The 23,192-nt window shown below is 45.4% G+C and overlaps 2 protein-coding genes across 3 annotated transcripts in view; one reads left to right on the forward strand and one right to left on the reverse strand.

Moving 5' to 3' along the window:
* Positions 1 to 1,964, reverse strand: part of LOC148517493 (uncharacterized) — a 715,840-nt gene extending 713,876 nt beyond the window's left edge. Inside the window, exons 1-2 of the mRNA XM_088478666.1 lie at positions 1,787 to 1,964; positions 4 to 113 (exon numbers count right to left, since the gene is read on the reverse strand). Coding sequence (XP_088334792.1) covers positions 4 to 113; positions 1,787 to 1,850 — 174 coding nt within the window. The 5' untranslated portion in view covers positions 1,851 to 1,964. The remainder of the gene's footprint in view (positions 1 to 3; positions 114 to 1,786) is intronic.
* Positions 1,965 to 2,975: 1,011 nt separating this feature from the next.
* Positions 2,976 to 23,192, forward strand: part of MINDY3 (MINDY lysine 48 deubiquitinase 3) — a 177,803-nt gene continuing 157,586 nt past the window's right edge. Inside the window, exons 1-5 of one of the 2 annotated variants that reach the window (XM_088478634.1) lie at positions 2,976 to 3,050; positions 12,675 to 12,882; positions 14,123 to 14,202; positions 18,485 to 18,545; positions 19,251 to 19,418. In XM_088478634.1, coding sequence (XP_088334760.1) covers positions 12,786 to 12,882; positions 14,123 to 14,202; positions 18,485 to 18,545; positions 19,251 to 19,418 — 406 coding nt within the window. In that variant the 5' untranslated portion in view covers positions 2,976 to 3,050; positions 12,675 to 12,785. Of the gene's footprint in view, positions 3,051 to 8,641; positions 8,725 to 12,674; positions 12,883 to 14,122; positions 14,203 to 18,484; positions 18,546 to 19,250; positions 19,419 to 23,192 lie in introns of those variants that run through there. The other variant, XM_088478633.1, reaches the window with a different exon arrangement.

The raw sequence follows: 23,192 nt of genomic DNA on the forward strand, positions 1-23,192 counted from the left end.
TACCTTTTCTAATAGCTGTTGAACAGTATATTTTTCTGTTGTTTTCTTCCTTGCTCGGTTTTGCATCTTGACTTTCATCCGCTCTTCTGCTGACAATCCGGACATATCATTTACTAGGGAACAACGAAAAACACAGTATCATTCAAAATGCATTTGATAAAACATTATTTACATTTCTAGGGAACTAGTAGTTTTGGACCCATCCTACAAAGGGTCTGTCCCTGTTCCACCTCCATCCTCTGCACTCGTTCCCTGCTCTGCCTCCTCCTCCAGTGGTGAACTGGTGACAGGGTAATTGGCACCCAAGGCTCATTGATGAGCATGGTGAGTGAAGGCTAGCTTGTCTGGTCCGATCCCACAGAAGAGCTTAAGTAGCACTATTTGCTGAAAGAGTTAATGCTGGCTATGATAGAAAGGTATCAGAACACTGAGAGCATCGCAGCTTGCTGCGTATGGGGCTGCATAGCCATAGACCGGTCAGAGTGCCCATGCTGATCCCTGTCCACCGCCGAATGTGCCTACAATGGACACGTGCACCAGAACTGGACCAGGGAGCTATGGAAGAAGGTGGCCTGAACTTATACCGGTCATTTTGACATTGTATGACAAATTCAAGCCAAAGGTAAGTGTTAAAATAAGCAAAACCCAACTACCACTTTCTAACAACTGGTACTCCCCTGGCTGATGAAAAACACTTAGAACCAGCAGCGGCTCCTGCCCTCTTACCTGGAGGGGGCTGCTGCTGGTCGGTCCATGTCCTGGTTGGGTCCCGGCTCCTGCGCAATAGATCTGGCAGGTGCCAGGACTGGCGCATGCGCATGACACCAGCTTTTGGGGGCTGCATTCACTGCAGCCCCGAGAAGCCGTGTAGGGCTGCCCGAAAAGGCAGAGCAGCAGCTTTCACTGGAAGCCACTCTCTGCTAATCGCAGTCCCCAGGAGCTGCCTGTCCTGTGCGTGACTGGCAGGTGGCACTTTCCAATGGGAAGCCACCTCCAGTCACAGTGTAGCCAGTGCAGTCACGTGGAAATGCTGGTAAAGGTACCCCCACCCTGACAGATTTATAGACACAGCCCTGAGGGACTGCGGAAAAAAAAAAAAAAAAAGAACACGAGTTCCCTTGAGTAAAAGTGGCTATATGCTGCTCTTACGGTACCTTCGGATTTGTGGCGGTTAGCTGCCCAATAGAGTTGCATACAAAAATCTGCAAGATCAGATTGGCCTGCGAGGGGAGCAAGTTGCTGGCGATTCTACAACACTGCAACGGCAACTTGCCCCCTTTTGCAGCTAATAGGATTGACCCCTAAAAGTCTATAATAAATATCTTTTAACACATTCTGTAAACAAACTACACCAAGTAACTTATAATACTAATAACATAGCCAATATTTAACAAATAGACATGGTGCTGTTTACAAAATACTTTATGGTTTAGCAACATAGACTGATCACTAGTTACATCAGCAGTTACTATGCCATCACACCTTACACACTGCAAGAGGAATATGAGATGCATGTGACCTAAGAAAACAACAGATAGCTGTGCTGTAAATATACAGTATTAACACATCTGCTGCAGAGCAGCTACACTGGCAGGGGTGGGCAATAGGTGGCCCTCCAGTTGTTGTTGAGCTACAAATCCCAGCATGCCTTGCAATTTTTTAGCAGTTTTAGCATGGCCAAATAGCAAGACTGTGACAAGGCATGCTGGGATGTATAGTTCTACAACAGCTGGGGGGGACGCTTATTGACCAACCCTAATTATAGGATAAGTCTCAGGTCCCCCACCTCCAGTCCTCCCTCTCTGCCTCTTCTTCGACTTGCTGCTCCTCTTCTTAGTTTGTCCTCCCATAGTTGACAGCACAGACACAGATTGCTAATCCCTCCAGCAACTCCTGCTCAGGACACTTCCTGCAGCACCATGTGTAGTACTGGCAGCGTGGCTCCCAGCTGCTACGGCGTCAGCGCAGAGTCAAAACTCCTCCAGCTGCGTTTCTGTTCTGTAACTTTGTATCCGACTGACACATTACAGCTGCTGGTCTGCTAGAATCTGCTGTGGGATTTCAGTTTGATTCAGTTATGCAGTGCTGCTGTCGTTTCCCATTTTAGTATATGATTATGGAGTTATATACTGATGATAATGATGAATGCTGTACAGATGCATGGTAAATAGTACATAATGGGGTAATAATTAAGCTTTAAGTTATTCCAACAATATGGACAGACATCATAAAATATTGTATATTATATGTCCATGTAATTATTTACGACTTCATAATTCCATTAATATATTTTTTTATGTGATTCATGTATGTTTACATATTGAATGTGCTTATATTGAATTTAGGACAGTGTTTGTAGATCAGTTATTTTAGGCTAATTCTAAAGGTGCATACACACACAACGATTTTTTGAACGATTATCGTTAAACTATATCGTTTAACGATAATCATTTGAAAAAATCGTTCACTTTCTGAGTCAAACGATGAACGATTATTGTTCATGCGCGTTCACATTTGTAGTTGAGTCAGACTTGTCAACTCAACGATTTTCATTAAGTTAATATGCAAAAATCGTTTGTAGTTCATAAAAATCGTTCAATACATTTAAATGAACATAGTAAATGAACAACTTTAGTAAACGATTTTAGTTCATTTTTTCAAGGTAGAAAATCGTTTACTAAAATCGTTCATTAACTCAATCGTTGTGTGTGTATGCACCTATACACTTCAGGGATCGCATAGATGAATCTCTAACCTTAACTAGGGCCACACATTACCCGTAATCGCACGAATAAGATAAAACAATGCATGTAATTATAGGAAGGAATAACAGGGGTTCTCAAAGTCGGTCCTGATGGCCCCACACAGTCCACATTTTCCAGGTCACCCAGCAGGTGCACAGGTGTATTCATTACTCACTGACACATTTTAAAATATCTACAAGTGGAGTTAATTATATCACATGTGATTCTGTGAGAAGACCTTGAAAACATGCACTGTTTGGGGTCCTGAGGACCGAGTTTGAGAAGCTATGTGTTATAACATATGAGGTGAGATTTTAAACAATCAAATTTAACAATTGCACTGGAAGGTGATGGGGAGCACAGGTGCATAGTCGGAGGGTCTCCTGTTGCCCATCACTAGGCTGAACCCACAGAATTCCTAGCAATGCATCTAAACTAGGGATGGTGGTCTGTTGAGAATTAACCTGTGGCCCCTGTCACTTTCCAGCTTCATTGTAAAACTAGCGTATTGGAACTGTAATTCAAGTGGTTGAGACATCTCTGTCCACCTTTCCCCTACACCATCTTTTGGACAATCCACGGCTCTCGTCCCTTTTTTTCCCGCCGTCCCCTTCCCTCCGTTAATCACAACGGGAACCATGAACCTCCGGTGATGACATGTCTGAGGGAGAACAGACCATCCACGATTATTATTATGTAGATTTGTTTATTTAAAATGTCAGCTGGAACCCATAATGTTAAACTTACTGTTTTTTTGCGGATTACATCATTTTATATATTGCGGATCTCCAACACTCGCTGCCTTTGGTCATGTGTAACATTGGGCAGTTTGGCGTCATCTCTGGCTTGAAAATGAATGTGGACAAATCTAAGGCTAATGCTTCTTCATCCTACTATTACCACCCCTTGGGCCTTTCCTGGGGTTTGTCCTTTCTGTTCATCTGGGCCTCCTCGCACTTAAAATATCTGGGCATTATATTACCCAAGAACCTATTATACGAAATGAATGTTTCACGAATGATTAGAATTATCACAGAGGAACTCAGGGGATAGAATCACTTGACCCTTTCATATCTTGGTAGGGCCGACTTAATCAAGATGATGACCTTTCCCTGCCTCCTTTACATGCTGCATTCGCTTCTAATTCTCCTCACTACAAAAGATATCCAGCTGATTAATATATTGTTTGGATGATTCTTATGGCAGGGTGGCAGAGCCCATATTAGCCACAGAAAATTGTGTCAGCCCAAATTGAATAGAGAGGTCAATTTTACCAAAATCCTCGTTTACAACCATACCACGCAGTTGATATTTTTTTACCGATAGGCTCCAGGATTGAGACGTTTATGCAAATGCACCCCTAAAAGTGATGCTCTTACCAACAATGGTTTAAAATATTTCCTTCATATTCATGACCAGGAGGTTCTGCTGGAGTCCCGTGATAATCCCCTACTAATGATGATTAGGTGCCTCTGGCATATTCTATGTTATAAATATGGCCTGAATGTGTCACGGGCCGCAATGGAGGTCCGCGGGGGGCCCGGGAATTACCTGTCCATGCTCTCTGGCGGGGTCCGTCTGCAGACTGCTGGCGGTTAGCCCGGTGTGCAGCTAGGTCCGTGAGAGGCAGCGCTGGGTCTCTGGCATGTTGGAGCTGCTGTAGTTGGAAGTCTGCACTAACGCTGCCGGGTGCTGGGTGGCACCATCTTGGATTTGGTCACAGGAAGTAGCCATACAGTCTGAATGATTCGAAATGGGCTCTGACAGCTCCAGCCTTTAGGGCTTCCTGGGAGTCCTCAGGTTGCCAGTGCAACGTCTTACACAGCTGGTATGTGTGCTAGTCTCTGTGCTCCTTTGTCTCGTTTTGCCTCCAGTGTTCCAGTTACAGTAGCTAGTTGGAGAATTCATTTGCTGCCTGCTCCATTTATTGTGCCACAGCCAGTTTTCTGCCTGCCTCAGTTCCGGTGTATATAACCGCTACCTGCGCTACATTACAGAGCCTCATCCACCAGCATTCCCAGTCAGCACCGGTACTAGGTTCCCATACCTCAGCGTCTCCGGAGTTGTGCCCTGAATACCCAGTGGTGTTAAGCTTTTCCTTTTTTCTTGGATCTCCACCCTCTGTATCATCCTGCAAGGCAGAGACATTCATGAACAAGTACCTCCTTCATCCAGCCCCGTTGCAATCTTAGGAAACTGCTCGCAAGGACTTCCCTGCACCCAGTCCGGGTCCACTTCCCACTTTGGACATGACAGAATAGTTGTTTATAAATCAATTCACTTAGCATTTCTGCACAATTTAGACTTTCGAGAAGGTGATGCGGCTTATCCTTTTACTGTATGGAGGGTGAGAGGGGTCTATGGCTTACATCGCCTGCTTGACTTCACTGCAAAGCGGCCCCTGACATTCCTCGAGGCACAATCGAAATATGAGACCCTGAGGGCTTATTCTCTGGCTTTCTTAGAGGCACAACATTACATAGCCTCTGTGGTGCGTGCGTTTTTGGCAGCCGACTGGCATAATCTGCTGGACAGGCTTCTCTCTAGATCAACTACCTGTAAGGCTACTTCCTTCTATTATAAATTCTTAAGTAAAGATCTAGCCCACGGCCTGGTATAGCCAGGGGATGGGGCCAATGGCTGGCACAGTTCCCAGCTCTTTCCATCACTGTTTTAGTTCCGGGGCTGCTGAGATTGTGCATGCTACTGACTGTTAGTACATATAATGAGTTGTTTTTGAATGTATATCACAGGACTTATTTGTCCCCACACGGACGATTTAGAATGGGTTTTATATGATTCTCATATCTGCCCTAGATATGCCAGGGAGGAGTCTGACCTTCTTCATTGTCTTTGGGAGTACTCAGTGCTCCAGGGCTTCTGGAGGCGGGTGAGTCGGGAGGCAGAGACCCACCTAGTAATTTATGTGCCCTTTGGTATCTTTCTGAGTAGACAGAGACTAACTCTGGTCAGTAGGAAGTTATTGCTTGCTAGAAGTGCTGTGGTAAAAAAAGACCATTTTACAGGAGTGGATACAACCAACTCCCATCTATTTCCAATTATACCGGGAAAAACTTAGGTTTGTTTTTAGAAATGATTGGGTGGAGGTGTTGTTGGAGAGGAAGGTCTCTTCCTTTTTTGAGGCATGGGAAAGTTATATTGTAATTTTACAGAATTAAATGCAATCCCAGACTTATGACAGTATGCGCATGACCCAGTGGTATGAGATCCGAATTCTCTTGGGTGACCCTCCCATTGTTTTGCCCGGCTGGTGAGTGCCAAACACCCATTTTTTTTTTCTCCTGTTTTCTTTAATTGAAAGTGTTTCACACTCGAGCCTTGAGTTAAATGTATGCCTTTATATTGTACCTGATGGGCATTTAAATGTTCTCTACCGTTATTTTCTATTTTGCCTATATTTCTGCTCTGATTTGAGACCCTGGACCTTATTCAGAGTCGGTCGCAAGCGCAGATGCGCTCGTAACCGACTCGATGGTTAGTCATGCGCACGTGCAGCGGCCGCACTGCGCGTGCACAAGCCCCGGAGCGACAGAGAAACTCTATCGCTCCGGAGCTCGCTACCAAAGGGACGGTTGTCGATTTTGATAGACAGCTTGCCCCGTTTGGTAGGCGGGCCAGGGGGGTGGTTTCCAAAACGGAGGCGTTCCTTAACGAACACCTACCGTTTTGTGGGCGGCCGCACTGACATCATCAGTGATGTCAGTGGGGAGCTTCCTGCTCCATCAGAGCAGAAAGCTCCCTGGGGCTTACGTGTGCCCAGACCCAACCTTAGGGTCTGGTCGTAAGCCCTGATGGTCGCGATGGTGATCACCATCGCGACCATCAACCTGGTCGGTCGTTAAGCTGTGGGTGATAACCAACAGCTTAGCGATCGACAAGGAGGTGGTCATTCAGGATACAAGCGGCCGCCCTGATTCAGTGCGACCGCTTGCAACTAACGACCGCCTCTGAATGAGGTCCCGTCTGCAGTGGGAGCGTTACGATTTGCTTTTTGCATTTCAAGTATCAATGTATTTGATGTCTATTTAGCCTGATTTATGTGTCTTTATTTTGTATCTTTGTCAACAATGTAATTGCTTCAATTATAAAAAAATAAAAATGTCAGCTATGTTATTACAAACTGTTCTCTCTTCCTTTGATTATATGTATTGTTTTAAACTACTACTGAGATTAAGGGTAATGTGTAGCCCTTACCAGATCAGGGGGCCAGCTATGCAGTTTCTGAAGTGTATTAGCATGAACATATGTCGGGCATACCCTATGCAGTTATCGGTGGATTGAGACAATAATCGCATAGTGTATGGCCGCAACTTATCAGCGATGATCGGACGGTCGGGCATGAGAAATGTTCCAACATGCGCAATGATCAGTCAGCCGCGTCTGGCAGTGTGTGCACTGCCATTTCCTCTGTTCCTTCACTGGGAAATGTTTCCTCCCCAGGGAAGGAACGCAGATATCGTGGGTGGTACACTGTGAAATATTTCACAGAGTATGGGCATGACATCTGATGCGTTCAGGCATGTCAGATGAAATGTCTGTTGGTCTGAAGGAACATTTATGAAAATAATCTAAAGGAAAAATATGTAGTTTCCCATAGTATCCAAAGAGACACTTGCTTTAATTTTGTAAACCGGTACAGTAAAATACATTATGGGGTCAACCCAATTAGCCGCAAAGGGTGCGTGTTGCCGTTGCTACGGTGTTAAAACGCAGATAACAGCACCTCATCTTGCACCCCTCGCGGCCCGCTCTCAGCCACAATTCGCTTCATTTTTTCTCGTAGCCCTATGGGCCTGCAAACACTTTTGTGCGAGTTTGGGCTGCCATAAAGTGCAACTGTTGCCGCGAAGACTCGCTCCCGCGTAGTGACGGACTGGGGCTGTACATTAGCCCTGGCAGTCCGCTCTGTGTGTGCGCTTGTGAAGGGGGCGTGGTTTAGCTTCAAGGGGGCATGCCGCGAGTCACGGGGGCCTGGCTGCACGGCATGCCCCCTCTCTTCCCGCCCCAACTGCTGCCACCCCTTCCCTCCCCTGGAGTTAATACCATGTATCTGGTAGAGACTATTTCCACTTGTACCTGGAAGTGACGTGCACTGAGGGCGGAAGTGTAGTTTCCTGCCCACACAGTCCACCAAAAAAAGAAAGTTAACCCCTCGCGGGCTTGCTTCGCTCGCCACACTTTGGGCACGGTGGCTCCCTACGCCTGCCACATGGTTATATTCCCCCTCTATGCCCACTTGGATGGTAGGGAATGACGCTGGACACTGGCTGATGACGTCATGGTCAATCTACGGAAGGGGATCTAGCTGCTTCCCCATGTATCTGGCGGCATGGAGTGGAGGGCCCACGAACCGGCCCTCCGCCCTCCTCGCAAATGCCAGATGGCCAAACCGGCCCTGCCCCAGCGAGTACATCGCGGTTAATTATTGGATTGACCCCTTTGCATCTGATTGGATGCTATGTCCAACACACCATCATTTTCTTTGCAACACTTTTCTTGTGCGGCGCCTTATAGACAATAACAACCACCTCAGGAGTATTAACATTTATTATCATAGAAGATTTTTTTTTTTTTTTATTGAGCAGATACTAAATCGTATTTACCCCTCCTGAGCTGCAGCCGGTACATGTTCTGTCTCCTAAACCCTCTATGTCAGGAATATAATTTTCCATAGAGAGAGGGAATACTATTGTATATAATAATAGCAGGTGAGTGTGTATGTATGTGTGTATATATATATATTATACACACACATATACTCCTATACTATGTGCATAGCACCGACCAGAGGTCAGGACAGTCTCTATAATATTCCTTACTGCAGCACCAAGGGACATTATACAGCTACACATCCTGGTAACCATGGTGACGGTCCTGACCCCTCTCCAGCTACTTCCGCTTCCGGTTCTGCCCGCACCTGAGTCAGTCAGTGGTGCAGCAGCTGGGATCTCGTAGCCGGGTGAGTGCCGGGGCCGCTGATGTGCTGGGTGTCAGGCGCTGGGATTATCAGTGTACGCGGTGCCCTGGGTGTGAGAGTTCCCGGGGCCCGCACCCCCGTCATCTGCTGTGATAGAGAATAATCAGTGCACAGCCCGCGCCCTGCTCCTGCTGATAAAGAGTAAGGGGTCTAGTTACTAAGCAGTGTTAGGAGACAGAGTGATCAGTGATAAGGTGCCAGCCAATCAGCTCCCAACTGTCATTTTTCAAACACAGCCTGCGAGATGACAGTTGGGAGCTGATTGGCTGGCACCTTATCACTTTTCACTCTGTCTCCTAACACTGCTTAGTAAATAGACCCCTAAATCCCTTATCTCCTGTCTAACCAATGGCTGCATGGTTATGGGGTGCCACAATGCACAGTAATTGGATTCCAGCTGCTTCTGGTGCCTGGCTATGTGTGTGCCAGTTATGCTTGGTGCCTGAACTTTGTATGCCACATGGCCATTGGGCTCCAGCTGGCCCTGGTGCCTGGCCATTGGGTGTCAGTTGGCCCTGGTGCCTGACCAATGGGCGCCAGCTGGCCGTTGGGTGCCAGCTGCCCAGCCATATAGTCCAGCTGCCCCTGGTGCCCAGCCATATACTACTGGTACCTGGACATTGGGTACCAGCTGCCCAGCCATATACTACTGGTACCTGGACTTTGGGTGCCAGCTGCCCCTGGTGCCTGGCTGTTGGGTTCCGCCTGCCCCTGATGCGTGGCAAAGTTCCCTCTGTGTTCTATTAATAAAGAATCTCTTGTGTTTGTGTAGCTGTACCGTCTGTGTCTGCCAGATCACTTTCGCTGAAGAAGGCCTCCGTGGAGGTTTAAAGGGCGGTAATATTTTTCATTAATGATTCAAATTTACTGCCAGTGCATGCGCTTTACTAAAGCAGAGTATTGTATACACTATTCTAAGACTACTAGAGAATCTGTCTATTACATGTTCTGTCAGTTAAGAATATTGCCTAATAATTGTTTTAGCTGTAAGTATATGCAAGTATTCATTAATACAGTATCCACTTCTGGAGATCATAATGAAATTCCAGCCGCGTGTGGTGTTGCCAACATGTACAGCAGGGTTCTGGCTGATCTGTAGGACCGCTGCACAAACGGAGATCTGACATGCAACTTATCAAAGTGCTCAGCTTAATGTCTCCCATACATTACAGCTGTCACTGAATGCAATGCAGCATGCATGCTTGTTTGTAAAAATAGGGATCAGTAGCATACTATGAGGAAAACCTATTTCTTTCCACTGTACACTTTTCTTCTAAGGGTCTGATTATGAGTTGGTAGCAAAGCAAAAAAAAAAAATCAAGAAACTTTGCTCCTTCGTAGAATAATGTTGCACTGCAGGGAAGCGGGTATAAAATATACATAGAGATTAAGATTTGAGAGGGGTGTGTCCAAACTCACATCTAAATTGCAGTGTAAAAATAAAGCTGGCTAGGTAGGTATGGCCATCAGGTTAACCATTGATGCTTGACATTGCTGGTATGAAACAATCGATTGCTTCAACCACCGATGATCATCTCTGCTTTACTTCTTGCTGGGCAACAGGCTAACCAAGAATAGAGGACGGGGCTTTGTGGGTCTTGTTGGAGGGCAGAGGTCTGCTCCATGCCCTGGCACATTGGGGGGGGAAAAAAAATCCATTGTGTGGCTAGGTGCCAGCGATGGCGGAGAACCATTGGATTTCTGCCATCAGTAGTAAAACAATCGATGGTTAGCCGTCGATGGCCATTCCTATGTCCAGTATTTACCCTGCATGCAAATCAATAATACCCCTTTTATACCAAAGTCCAGAGTCTGACCCGGGATTTGGAACACATTTCCAACCCGGGACAGGCACCGTTCACACCGGAGCCGAGTTTGCAGTGACTTCTGGCATTGCAGTGGACGCTTGAAGATTATGTCCTCTCCAAGCGCCACTAAAGCCGGACACACCGGAGCTGGGTCTGCAGTGACCTGGCTTTTCCGGCGTTGCACTGCAGTGGACGCTTGCAGATGTCATCTCCAAGCGCCACTCAAGCCGGCCAATCAGGCAACATGCGGCACAGTCCGTGTCATCGTGACCCAGGTCACGCCGTTTACACAGCAGAGTTACATAGGAACGACCCGTGGCCAACCCTGCAAGCTACCCGAGTAGGATCCCCGGGTCCCTGGACCCCGGTGGATCCTTTTACACTGACAAAGATCTCGGGTTTAATGCACATTCATGTGCATCAACCAGGGATTTTCAGGTCGGTGTAAAAGGGGTATAAATGTATTTGCACCCCTTGCATCATAGCATGGTTTGTTCCAGATGCAAAGTTACTTGCTTTTTATTGGTTTGTCAGTCAGATTCCAACTCAGTCAGATTCAGCTGTTGTGTTCAGGGTGCACTATTGCACTAGGCCTGGCCATCCTGTGGCTCTCCAGCTGTTGTGAAACTACAAGCCCCCAGCATGCTTTACCAGCTGATCGGTGGAAGGGTATGCTGGGATTTGTAGTTTCACAACAGCGGGAGAGATACTTGTTGGCCAGGACTGTGCTGTTGTGCAGCACAGTATGTGTGGTGCTGTAAATCGGGATCATCCCCACCTGTGGGCTGAGAAAGTTACTTATGAACCTGTAGCTGTTGAGTGCTGCTTGTGAGAGATTGTTGTCATGGTGGTGTCGGACGGGAGCTGTGGTCTTGGATAGTCAGATAGGATTGGGGTCCGTCTAATGTTGACGAGTGGGTATATTGGAAGTAGGCACTTTCAGGTATGAAGAGTGATGGTGCGAACAATACTATCGGTGGTAGTAGTAGTAGAGTGACTGCTGGTCCAAAGGGAAAGGGGAAGAAAACAAAAGTATGTTGCCTGAAGTACGGTGGTTGTCTGAGTGTAGTGAACTGTGGGAGTGATGGAATCCGGCAGGTGTAGAGACAGGAAATAGAGTGCATGGGTGTGATAGGGGTATGTGTGAGAAAGTAGGAGGGTATTAGTAAGTGGGAACAGGTAAGGGTATAGTATATTTTCTACGTAAATGGAGCCTCTACGCTTGTGGGCACAATAACATGGTAGAGGAAGTTAATCTAGTTTGTAAATGTTATTATTGATTATAGCGTTACTGCTAGGCTGCTTTAGCAGGCGCTCCGATGAAACAACCAGGCAGGTGCCGCCCCACTTGTGGGCAGCCGTGTCCCACGGGTGAGAAAAATAGCGGTACAGCGATCACCGCCGGTGAATAGATGCCTTGTGCATATGTATGTATGGTATCTATTCACATAGAGAGGAGAGCTTGGGGGCAGCCCGACATGCCCCCATGAGTGATAATAAGGGGGCGCATATTAAAGACACGCCCCCATTTCTTGCAGTCATGCCCCTTTTTCTACAGTGAACACTAGATTGGAATATTCTTATACAAGTTTTATAATAGTATTACGTAATGGTACATATGCATAGGTTTGCAGTGGTTAGGTTATAGGATGCACTAGAGTGCAGTAAGAGTTTATTTTGAAAAGGTGTATTAAGTTGATAGATTTTTAAAGTGTGATACGCAGGAGCGGAGGATGTTACAGAAGAGCTGGGTGTGACAGAGGTGAAATAAGAAAGTTTGTAAATAGCGTTTGTAGCAAATACAATTAAATTATAATTACTGGTAGCAGAAGGTGAGATTTGTAAACGATCGAAGACTATAACATTCAACTGATATTTGAAATCATACAGGTAGGAGAAACGCGTTAGTGACTTCCTGGTGTGTTCTTTCTCGGGAAGCCATTACTGGTGTTCAAGGCTTGCCAGAAACTGATGACTAGCTCTCCAATGGGCAATAGCTGTACAGTGTTATTATAGTAGTAAATTACAGAGCAGATATTAGTGTTTGTGACTTGCAATGGCTCTGTAGTTGTTAGAGTTTCGGCTTCATCTCACCCATTTTTTTATTTTTCCTTTTATCTTCAGGATCTCATTTGAATTTCTGCTCTTACTTGGGCACCCGTCCATTGTTTTCATGTTGAGGGGCGAGAAACGTGCACCGCTTAACACGTACAGGGAAGAGAGGTTCCAGGATTAATGATGTCAGACTCTAATAAGGAGCTGGTGAATTTGGTATGGGGAGAAAAAAATGGCAAAGGCCTGGTGGATTCCATCTTCAGCCGGTGGACACAAGGTAAATTTGTTCATTGTACATTTTATTCACAGGAAGCGGATACGGACTACTGTGTTCTGTAGTAATGTACTGTTATGGAAATAAGACTGTTTATTGATAAAGTTTCTGGTTTTAAAATACAACAGCCTAAAGCTGCATACACACACAACGATGTTATTAACCAACGATTATAGTGAACGATTTTCCGTTGAAAAAGTCAACGAAAATCGTTCACTAAAATCGTTGGTTACTAAATTACTGAACGATTTTCATGAACGATATTTTAATCATGCATACAGTGAACGGAAATCGTTTATCGTTCATTCTGTACAACATGAACGATTTTCTGAACGAAATAGTTTGTTGGACAGTCAGAATGGACGATGAAGTACAAACGTGAACGGGCATGATCGATCATCGTTCACCTTAAAAAGATGAACGATTTTATAAACGATTTAACGGTAACGACGTCGTTATAGTTAAATCGTTCAAAAAATCGTTGTGTGTACGCACCTTAAGAGTCGGCAGTAACACAAGTGACCAAAGAGGCACTTGTTCTTGCATGCATTCTGAGCTTGCACTGCAGAAATATGAAAGATTCTCTATGCAACCTGGCCTATGTTCATCTCTGCCTCAGCCTTTGGGGTATATTTACTAACGTGCAGGTTTTTAGAAGTGGAGATGTTGCCCATAGCAACCAATCAGATTCAAGCTATTCTCATCTAAAAGATGCTTAAAATGTTAAGTAGAATCTGATTGGTTGCTATGGGCAACATCTCCACTTCTAAAAACCCGCACTTTTAGTAAATATACCTTTCTGTGTCTTGTTTCTCCCCCTGATAAGTGTCTCTTCATTCGTCTCGCTCACCTCAGTCTGTGGGAGAAGTTAAATCCAGCACAGTTTGATGCTGGATATCGCCGCTGCTCTCCTGTTGACCCAATCTGTCGCCTTGCACCCTAAATGAATGCAATATGCCGTTCTGGAGTGGCAAATCGCACCTATCTAATTGAATTGATTTCTCCCTTGAGAATGCAGTAGAGCAGCTGTCTCGTTAGATCCCGATCTGGGAGTCCTATTGCATCGTGCTGGCCGCACACAGGGCCTGATTCAGACCCGCTCGCTGGATGCGTTCGTACGCAGCCAAAGTATGCAAATCCCGCGATCGCACGGCACGGCATTAGCACGCCCACTAATGTCTTGGCGTGCGTTCGTGGTGTGTATTTAGACGCTCACTGAGTTTCCCTTGTGTTTTATACTTAGGGTTTGTCTTCAGTGACTCGGAAGCTACAGCGTTGGAGCAATTTGAGGGCGGTCCCTGTGCTGTGATTGCACCTGTACAGGTAGGCTCTAACACTGCTTCCAGGTGTGCACTTTATGGTATTGATTCCTATAAGTTGCTATTTAGCGCTGCAAGTACGCTGAGGTCAGCACACAGCTTATATACCTTACAGGTTTCAGAGTTAACAAAGAGACAAATTGACAGGTTCTCATTGGTTCTTGCTTCTGGTCAATCTGGTCATTGGTCAGTTCATACAGCGTCATCAGCGGTATGACTCAATCTTCCAACAGTCACATTGTGTAGTTTCCCGCCGAACAACTGGTTACAACACTGCATACCAATAATAACATTCTATCCAATAATTCCCCATCATCCATAACTAGCGGACGCATGATGCGACTCCTTTGCCGATAGAAACGGATGTCTGCAAATAAACAGGGATTTAGTATGATGCCAAACATGACATGTCCACTGTATTCTGACCCTTAGATCTCCTTTAAGTACATTTCACATCATAATTATTAGATAACAATACCTTTAATAACTCTGGTTATTAACTATAATGTGTGGGAACCATTTTATATGTATGCGTTCGCATATGTGCGTCTGTGTAGTGAAATAGCAAATGTGCGTCTGAGTATGTACGTGAATATATACAGATGAGCGTCCATGTGTATGTATGTGCATACGCATATGAGCGTCTGTGTGTGTATATATACTTATATATGTGTGTGCTTTATGTGCATCAGCGTATGTGTGTTGTGGATACTCATTTTAGCGCATCGGGTTGCACCGACGCAAAGTAGCGTCCTAGTAACACGTCATCCGACCATAGACGACTATATCGTCAGTCAATAATTGTACAGCGATCATATCCAATTATTTGACTTTGACAATGGTCACATTAACATGTTTACATCATATCTTATGACAGCAAAATGCATGAAAAGCTAAGTCTCTAAATCAAATGTTAAGCTAAAATAAAGTAAATGAAGAGGTGGAAATAGACCATACCATGGGGTATCGCTTACAAACTGGTAGATAATCCTAAAATGCTGACACATAACTTCCTAAGTATTCATAAACATCCGGATCATATAACCGACCGAACACTCACATGATAGTGTTTCCTACCCATGGTCTTCAAGGCACACTAAGGGGTAAATTTACTAAAGTGAGAGTTTTTAGAAGTGAGTTTTAAAAATGACGTTGCCCATAGCAACCAATCAGATTCTATTTAACATGCACTTTCTAGAAGATAATAGCTAGAATCTGATTGGTTGCTATGGGCAACATCACTTTTAAAACTCACTTCTAAAAACTCTCACTTTAGTAAATTTACCCCTTACAGTCCATGTTTTAGTGCACAGATGGTTAAATCAAAATAACTGAGGTACTAATTAAGACACCTGTGCTTAAGTATGGCTATCCTTAAAACCTGGACTGTTAGTGTGCCTTGAGAACCATGGTTGGGAACCCCTACCATAGATACCATCGCAGCTGGTTTTTAATATGTATGTAAGTGTGTTTAAACCCATGGTTCTCGAATATCGAATTTTACTAAACATGCACAGTACTGCCAGCATCCAGGGTGGGGGGGGGACCACCACAATCCGACATGTTTCAGCTTAATAATGTTTATTACTATTATTTTTATTATTACTGATTATTACAGTGGAGTACTATGAATGTCGACCTTCTGAAAGTAGATTTGTCATACCACACCCTGTGAATGCACTAATGTACATATTGCTCTAGTGTTCTGATTTTGTCACAGAATGGAGCCTTATGTGTTATGTTTTACCTATAATGCAGTTCTGCCAAGTGGCAACAGCGGGTTATGAAAGGAGAGGTGCACAACACGCTGCATGGTAATGATTTATTCCCTTCCCGAGCGCCAGCATCCTAGCTCCGCCCCCGACTCCTCTGGCAGCACCACCCACTGGAGGGTCATGCAAAGCGATTGGCTGAAGACAGATATGTAGAAAGAGCAATGCACTTGCTTTGATATGTGGTCCCTTATGTACATAGTATCTCATCAGAGATGTATAAGGAGGTGTTGGACAGGGCTTTCATGGTGAAGCAGAGGGGCTTTATTTGTATCCTGGCAGCCAATTTATAGATGTGTTGAGTAGTTCAGTGAATGTGCAGCAGTGACAGAGGAATATCAGTGTCTCTCTGGTATTCGGAACAGGACGGATGGGTGTGGAAGGCCATCTAGCAGAAGATTACAGTAGTCAAGCCGGGACATAGTGAGAGACTGGATTAGGGTTATGGTAATATCTACAGTAAGGAAGAGGCGTATACTGGCAATGATTCAAAATAGGAGGCAATATCGCTGTGCCAGGGATAGGATGTGTGACGATGAGTCCAGGCTATTACTTAGCCCCTGGCCTTTTCCTGCATGTTAGTCACAGTATCCCACCTCGCTCTCACCAACACGTCACCAGTAACCCCCTTTCTCATGATCTTTCACCTCTCTAAAGACCTTCTGGCATTATCCGTTTCTTTTAAATGCCACAACATTGCGCCAAGTCAGATCATTTCCCCTTGCCCCATTGTAATACAGGGACAGCTGTGCAGGCGGCTGAAAGCTGCTGTAAGCACAAGTATCATAGGAAGGATCCTGAACAACGTTTGATGAGCGAGTAAGAACATCTCGGTGATATTACGGATGGCCACAAATTGATAAGTAAAAATAAAGTCTTTGTGTTTAAACTGATTAATTGGACCAATTTACCTTTTACTGTCAAACATCCCAGTATTCATCCTCAGAAGCCATATCAGCCTTTGTTATTTACACCTTTCTCTTTCTGTAGATACTATATAGAGGCTTATTTCCCTGGGGCTCTGCATTGACTTCCCATCGCCTGTGTCACCTTCAGAGCTGATAATAAGGAGCACCGGTGTGTGGCTGAATAGCAATAGTCTACAGGGAAAGCTGCCTAGCCTTAGGAGCACAACCTGGCAGTCGGCAGCGGGATTGCTGTAGTTCATTTCACTTGGAAATTATAGTAATACAATTTTGCACACCACCAGAGACGTTAATGGAAACCTGTGCAGAGTAAAAGAAAAAAACGGTTTTAACCAATCAGATGTTCTATTTCTAGCGCAGCTTATAAAGCCTGACAATCTGGTTACTATGGGCAACACGACCTCCCAGCTTTGCTCCAGTTTTAATTAGGGATGTGCAGGCTCGGTTCTACTCGGTTCCGTTCGTTTTTTTTTTACCGAATCTTATTGGCTATCCAAAACTCATGACAGCTGATACCCAATAAGATTCGGTAAAAAAATCAGAACGGAACCGAGTAGAACCGAGCCTGCACATCCCTAGTTTAATACATTTCCCTAAATATATTTCTAAGGGGCCTATTCATCCACACTAAAATAAAGTTTTTAAGGACATTTTCCTTAAATAACGTTATTTTCGTATTCATGAAGATACTTGGCACAGGAGGTAACACTGATATCTCCTTGCTAAGTCCCCTTGTGTTAATTTCCACACTCCCCATACATTAGTATGGGGATATGGAAATTATGGTATTCATCAGATTCCGAAAACTATGTATATTCGGAATTTGATGGAGTTACTATTCGCCACTGTGAGGTGGCGAATAGCAGGTAACACTTACCTGTGTCAGCGTGGGCAGGTCCCCCGCAGTCTTCCTCCGGCGCTCTGGTCTCTCCTCTGGCTCCGTCTGCTATGCTGTCATGTGTTCTCCCAGCAGAACACGATAAAGTTTAGAAAAAAAAAAAAAAAGTTTTTTTTTCTTTTCTAAACAGTACTGTGTGCCGTTGGGAGACCGCATAGCAGACGGTGCCAGAGGCTGCTGCGCGGGCAGGTAAGTGCTGGACGGGGGGGAGGTGAGCGGGTGTGGAGGGAGGGCAGGTGAGCGGAGGGGGGGACACAAACTTACTGCATCTGTAGGCAGTTCTGCGCATGCGCTGGTTTTACAGATGTAACAGCGCATGCGCAGCACTGCTTCCAGCTGCGGTAAGTTAGTGTAGATAGTGATAACTATTTATTTCCTGAAAGGCTGTCATCGCAGAAATGACAGCTTTTCGGAATAGATAGTTATAGGGAGGAGGAATGATGAATTCCTCCAGTAATTAGGTAGAACTCCATGCGAGTTCTAAACATAATTACCTCCAGAGAAACTTTAGTTATGATGAATAGGCCCCTCAGTCCCCATCTCTTAACCACTTTTAATGATCAGTTCATGTGGCAAAAATAATGTATATAATATGCATCACTGCAATCATTTAAGAATAGTGAGATAGAGGAAACAAGATGCAATAAACATTGTTACTCTTCTAACTGTTATTAATATGTATTATTACAGGCTTTCCTGCTAAAGAATCAACTATTTACTACTGACAAGTCCAACTGGAGGAATTGCCACGGTAACACCTTTCATCTAGAAAGTAAAGTTTAGTGGTTTTAGGAGGATGTATTAAGACTTCTAAAGAATGGACAAGTGAAGACCAATCAGCTCCTACCTAACAACATTTTACAGAATGTACTTGATAAATGCTACCTCAAAGCTGATTGGTTGCTATAGGCAACTTCTTCACTCTTTAGAATAGGAGTGGACAATGGACCTCATTCAGAGCCGCTCGCTCTGAATGAGGGTGGCTGCTTTTTTTTTTTTTTAAAAGCCGGCCTCCTGGCCGCTTACTAAGCTGTGGGTGATCCCCACAGCTTTTGCGAGTGGCCAGGTGATGGTCGCGACCATCGGGCTTGCGACGAGACCCTTGTGGTTGGGTCTCGTCTGCCGCAAGCCCCAGTGAGCTTCCGCTCTAATAGAGCCGGAAGCTCACTACTAGCATCACTGGTGATGTCAGTAGGGCCGCCCACAAACGACAGGCGTCCCTTCAGGAACGCCTCCATTTGTCGAACCACCGTCCCGCTTGCGAGCGGGTCTGAATGAGACCCAATATGCGCCCCCAGCTGTTGTAGAACTACACATCCCAACATGTCCTGCCACAGTTTAATATTTGGCCATGCAAAATCTGTGGCAAGGCGTGCTGGAATTTGTAGTTCAGAGCATCTTTCTATTTTTGTTATTGCAATGCTCATTGTGCAAAAATATTTTATGTTTCCTGTAGAAGATGAGCAGAAAGAAGTCTTGTGTCAAACGCTGAGTAACATACTGGAAATGGCCGCCACGAATAGCGCCAGCTCTTACTGCTTGGCCGTCTGGCAGAAAGGGAAAATCGCTGTGGAGACTGAGAGGGAACTTCCCGCTGAGACCAGCCAAGAATGCCAGCAGCCCAGTAAGACTCCACTTCTGAAAGCACTTTCTCCTCGCTGTCATTTTCTCCATTTGTAAATCGTGCACATGGCATCTTTAGCACATTCTCCCTCAGGGTCTGAGAGCAGGACGTGTAGTCTGCTCAAACACAAGGCAAACGCTATTTTATTCTGCACGTTCATCAAGTGTTCTTTCCTTATTAGTAGCTGCGTCTGCTGCAGAGTACCAAACTATGACGCATAGGAGATTGTAATTGGTTTAGTCCTATGGCGGCGTGCTTTACGTTTCCTGTTTAATTTATAATCAATTCTGGCAAATAAGTAATTGCGTACTTTGTGTATAGTGTACTACGTACTCAGGATTAGCATTTTTGTAGCAAAAGAATGGGTATAAAGTCTCAGATTAAGCATGACGCCGGTCACTCGTATTAGCGTTCTCCTCCATTGTGCTACATTTTCCTCAATTTGTTAGCTTTATGGTGTGCTACAGGAGTATTTCATGTGCAGCCCTCCAGCTGCTGTGGAACTGCACATCCCAGCATGCCCTACCACAGTTTTGCTATGAGAGCATGCCAAATCTGTGGCGGGATCATGATGGGATGTGTAGTTCCACAGCAGCTGGAGGGCTGCACTTCTCCTGTCCCTGTTGTACTTAGGTTTAGTGCTTTGGTACAGCTAAGTCGCGCGGTCCATGGTGTGCTAAATGGGGTTATCTGGTGCAGTTTGAGTCTGTTATACAATGGATTTCAGAACATGTACAGTGGTCAAAATACGCTGTAATCCCCCCCCCACCCCCCCGCGGCCCCCCCAACAAACAAAAAAAAGGTGAAGGGCGCCAGTGTGGACGATCAGAGGCTGTGCTATATAGCGATATGGTGGGTACACAATATGCTCCCTGAGCGATATCGTGTAGTGTTGTCCCCGGCAGGCTGTGCTCAATGTCGTTCATGACATTGAGCACAGCCGCTGAACGATATCATTAACGATATCGTTCAGCTCTCTCCCCCATTCCCTGACATGCAGCAACCTGACGAGTTCGTCAGGTTGGCCTGCATGTCAGCCCGATGAACGATAATGACGAACGACCCGCGGGAACGTGCGTCGTCGTTATCGTTCATCTTTTTGGGGTTAAAAATGGACGATAAAGTGGACGACTGAACGATAACGATATCGTTATCGTTCAGTCGTCCACTTTATCGCCCAGTGTGTACGCACCAATAGACTGCACGGAGGAGGAGGTGTAATGTGCGGTCTTCCTCCTCCGTGCAGTTTCCGGAGCTGTGCGGCCTATTGCTATAAAGCACAGCCCCTGACCACCCACGGCCGCCACTCAATTCCCTACCTCCTGCAGCTCCGGCTAATAGTCTTAATAGTTAACGTGCCAAAAATCTGAAATGTGTTTTAGCAACAAAAAGTTTTTTAAAAAAACCTCCTGAGTACAGGATAAGAACTGTGCGGTTCAAGGATAGAGGATAGATTAGCAGAATAAGAATAACCAAACTGTCTGTTTTTTTCAGATTGTTTCATTACTAAAATGTTAATACTGTAGCTCTTGAATGTCTTAATGTTTCGTTTATCCCTTAACATTTCTCTGATGATAAGAAGTTATTTTACGTTTTCTCGGGCGGCCATTAAAAACCATTTTACTCCACTTGTGGTAAGACGTGAAGTATGAATTACGAAAAATGTCTAATTCTTTTTCTGTAGACAATATTTATAATAAGCAGCAACTGCTGATTACTGTTCTTCATTAAAGTCAATTATCATATATACAGAACGTCTGATTTGTGTAATAATTACTGTGCAGGCCCACTCTTGTTCTGTCACATTGAAAACACAAATGACATAATGACTCTCGCAGCAGCTGATGACTGCGGATAACCGATGACTACAAGTACAGAACAGCTGACAATTATCTCGCCTTTCGCTCAGTTCTGAGGGCCGCACTTGTAGATAGAATTCCAGCTTTTCATAATTGTCCTCAGACAAAAGGAAACCTGTAAATGGTTTAAATGCGCAGTTTATTAACCTCAATATGAGCTGTAATTAGCATGAAAAAGAGTAACTGCATTAATAGAAGATTTGTACTGTAGTAATGTGAGGCCTGTCAGTCTAACAAGATGAATACTCCTTCAAAGGCATCTTTGTGGCACTTAGTTTATAGAAATCCCTCCATAGACTATATAGTATACTGCAACTGTGTGACTGTAATAGGACCTTGGATCCTTTTTGTAGAAGGAGGTTGTTTCCATGTGAAATACAGACGTCCTTGTTGCCTTAACCTAATGGAGGCAGCCATTTTGCAACCAAAATCCAGCCTATGATTTCCACAGAAACGAGAGACTTCACAGACGAGGTAGCCATTTTGTGTGTTGAATCACTATTCAACTGACGATAGGCCCGCCTTTGACCAAGATACAAAGGGTGAAGTTGCTCGGACATTTTAAAAAGCAGTGTTACCCAACAGAGGAAGGAATAGTGAGTAGGAGGAAGTAAATCGCCTTGACACTTATGTTATACCCATGGGTGTAACTACCATAGGTGTGAGGGGTGCAGTTGCTATGGGGCCCAGAGCTTAGCTCCCCTATGGCCCATCTTCCTTGTCAAAGTTACATGTGTTAAATAAATTTTCTACTTCAGGGTCCATAGGGGGTCCACAGGGTTGACCTTGGGGGTATAGGTTGGGAACCAAATCCGGGCACCACGCAGTTAAAGCTTTTAGCTCCCAGGATGCACTTGGGTCCACTCTCCCTATAACCCCGCCCCCCAGCCAGAGGCACCTCAGTTTAAGTTGGTGCCCGGCCGGAGTCGGCTCACCGTTAGTGCAGTGGGGAGCTGATTAGCAGCCCCTAAGCTTAAAATTTATTTAAAAAAAAAAAAAAAAAAGAGTTTTATTATTTTTTACTACTCTTCAGAGCGGCAGCGTCAGACTGTCCAATGGACGTCTAAGCTGCCGCTCCTACACCCCGCCGGCGCTGCGACGCCAGTACAGATCTGGGGATCGCAGCGGGACCCCAGAGTCTGTACTAGCCGGACTCTGGAGGAATCCCTAGGCTGCTGCCGGATTGACGGGGACAGGTAAGTCGCGTGGTCACCGCTTGCGGTGATCCACGTGTGAATATGCAGCCTTATGCCTCCGGTCTCTGGGGACAGACCGGAGGCGCTAGCGGTGGCGGCGGGCTCCCCCTCCATGGAGGCATACCCCGCGTGTCCACTAGCCCACCAGGGATTATAGCGGCAGCCGGCATCCCAGGGGGTTAATTGCTAGCCAGGGGAGGAAGCCTTCCCTGTCTAGCGGCTCCTCCCCTCAGCTCAGCGCGCCTTTCAACACGCAGTCTGGCGTCGCTGAGCTGCTTCCTCCGCGGGCCACGCTTCTTCTGAGGTCTCCAGCGGCCATTATCTCTCGGTGGTGCTGCAGAACTCCTAGGATGACAGTGAGCCCAGTCCCCCTGCGTACCTGGCCATTTTGGGTGAGTGTACACAGCGCTATAGCCTTCCCAGACACTGAATCTGGGCAGTTGAATGTAGCGACATGGTGCAGTATATTATATGTCATGCAAATGTATGTATATATATTTTTCTGCATTGTATGTGACTTATGCTAGTGCTGACTGTCTGCTTTTCTCACCTGTCAGTGTATATCTATCCCTTTTCTTTATCTGCCCTAATACCGGTGTACCTAGGGTGGTTCTGAGACCTCACATATATATACTTGTTAATATTTGTGAGGTTTGTCACATACTGTTGCGTGCTGCACGTTGCCATATTTTAGATGGAACTGTGTGTTGCATACGCTG

The sequence above is a fragment of the Taudactylus pleione genome, unplaced genomic scaffold (genome assembly GCF_031769625.1).
Source record: "Taudactylus pleione unplaced genomic scaffold, aTauple2 ptg000216l, whole genome shotgun sequence".
NCBI lineage: Eukaryota > Metazoa > Chordata > Amphibia > Anura > Myobatrachidae > Taudactylus > Taudactylus pleione.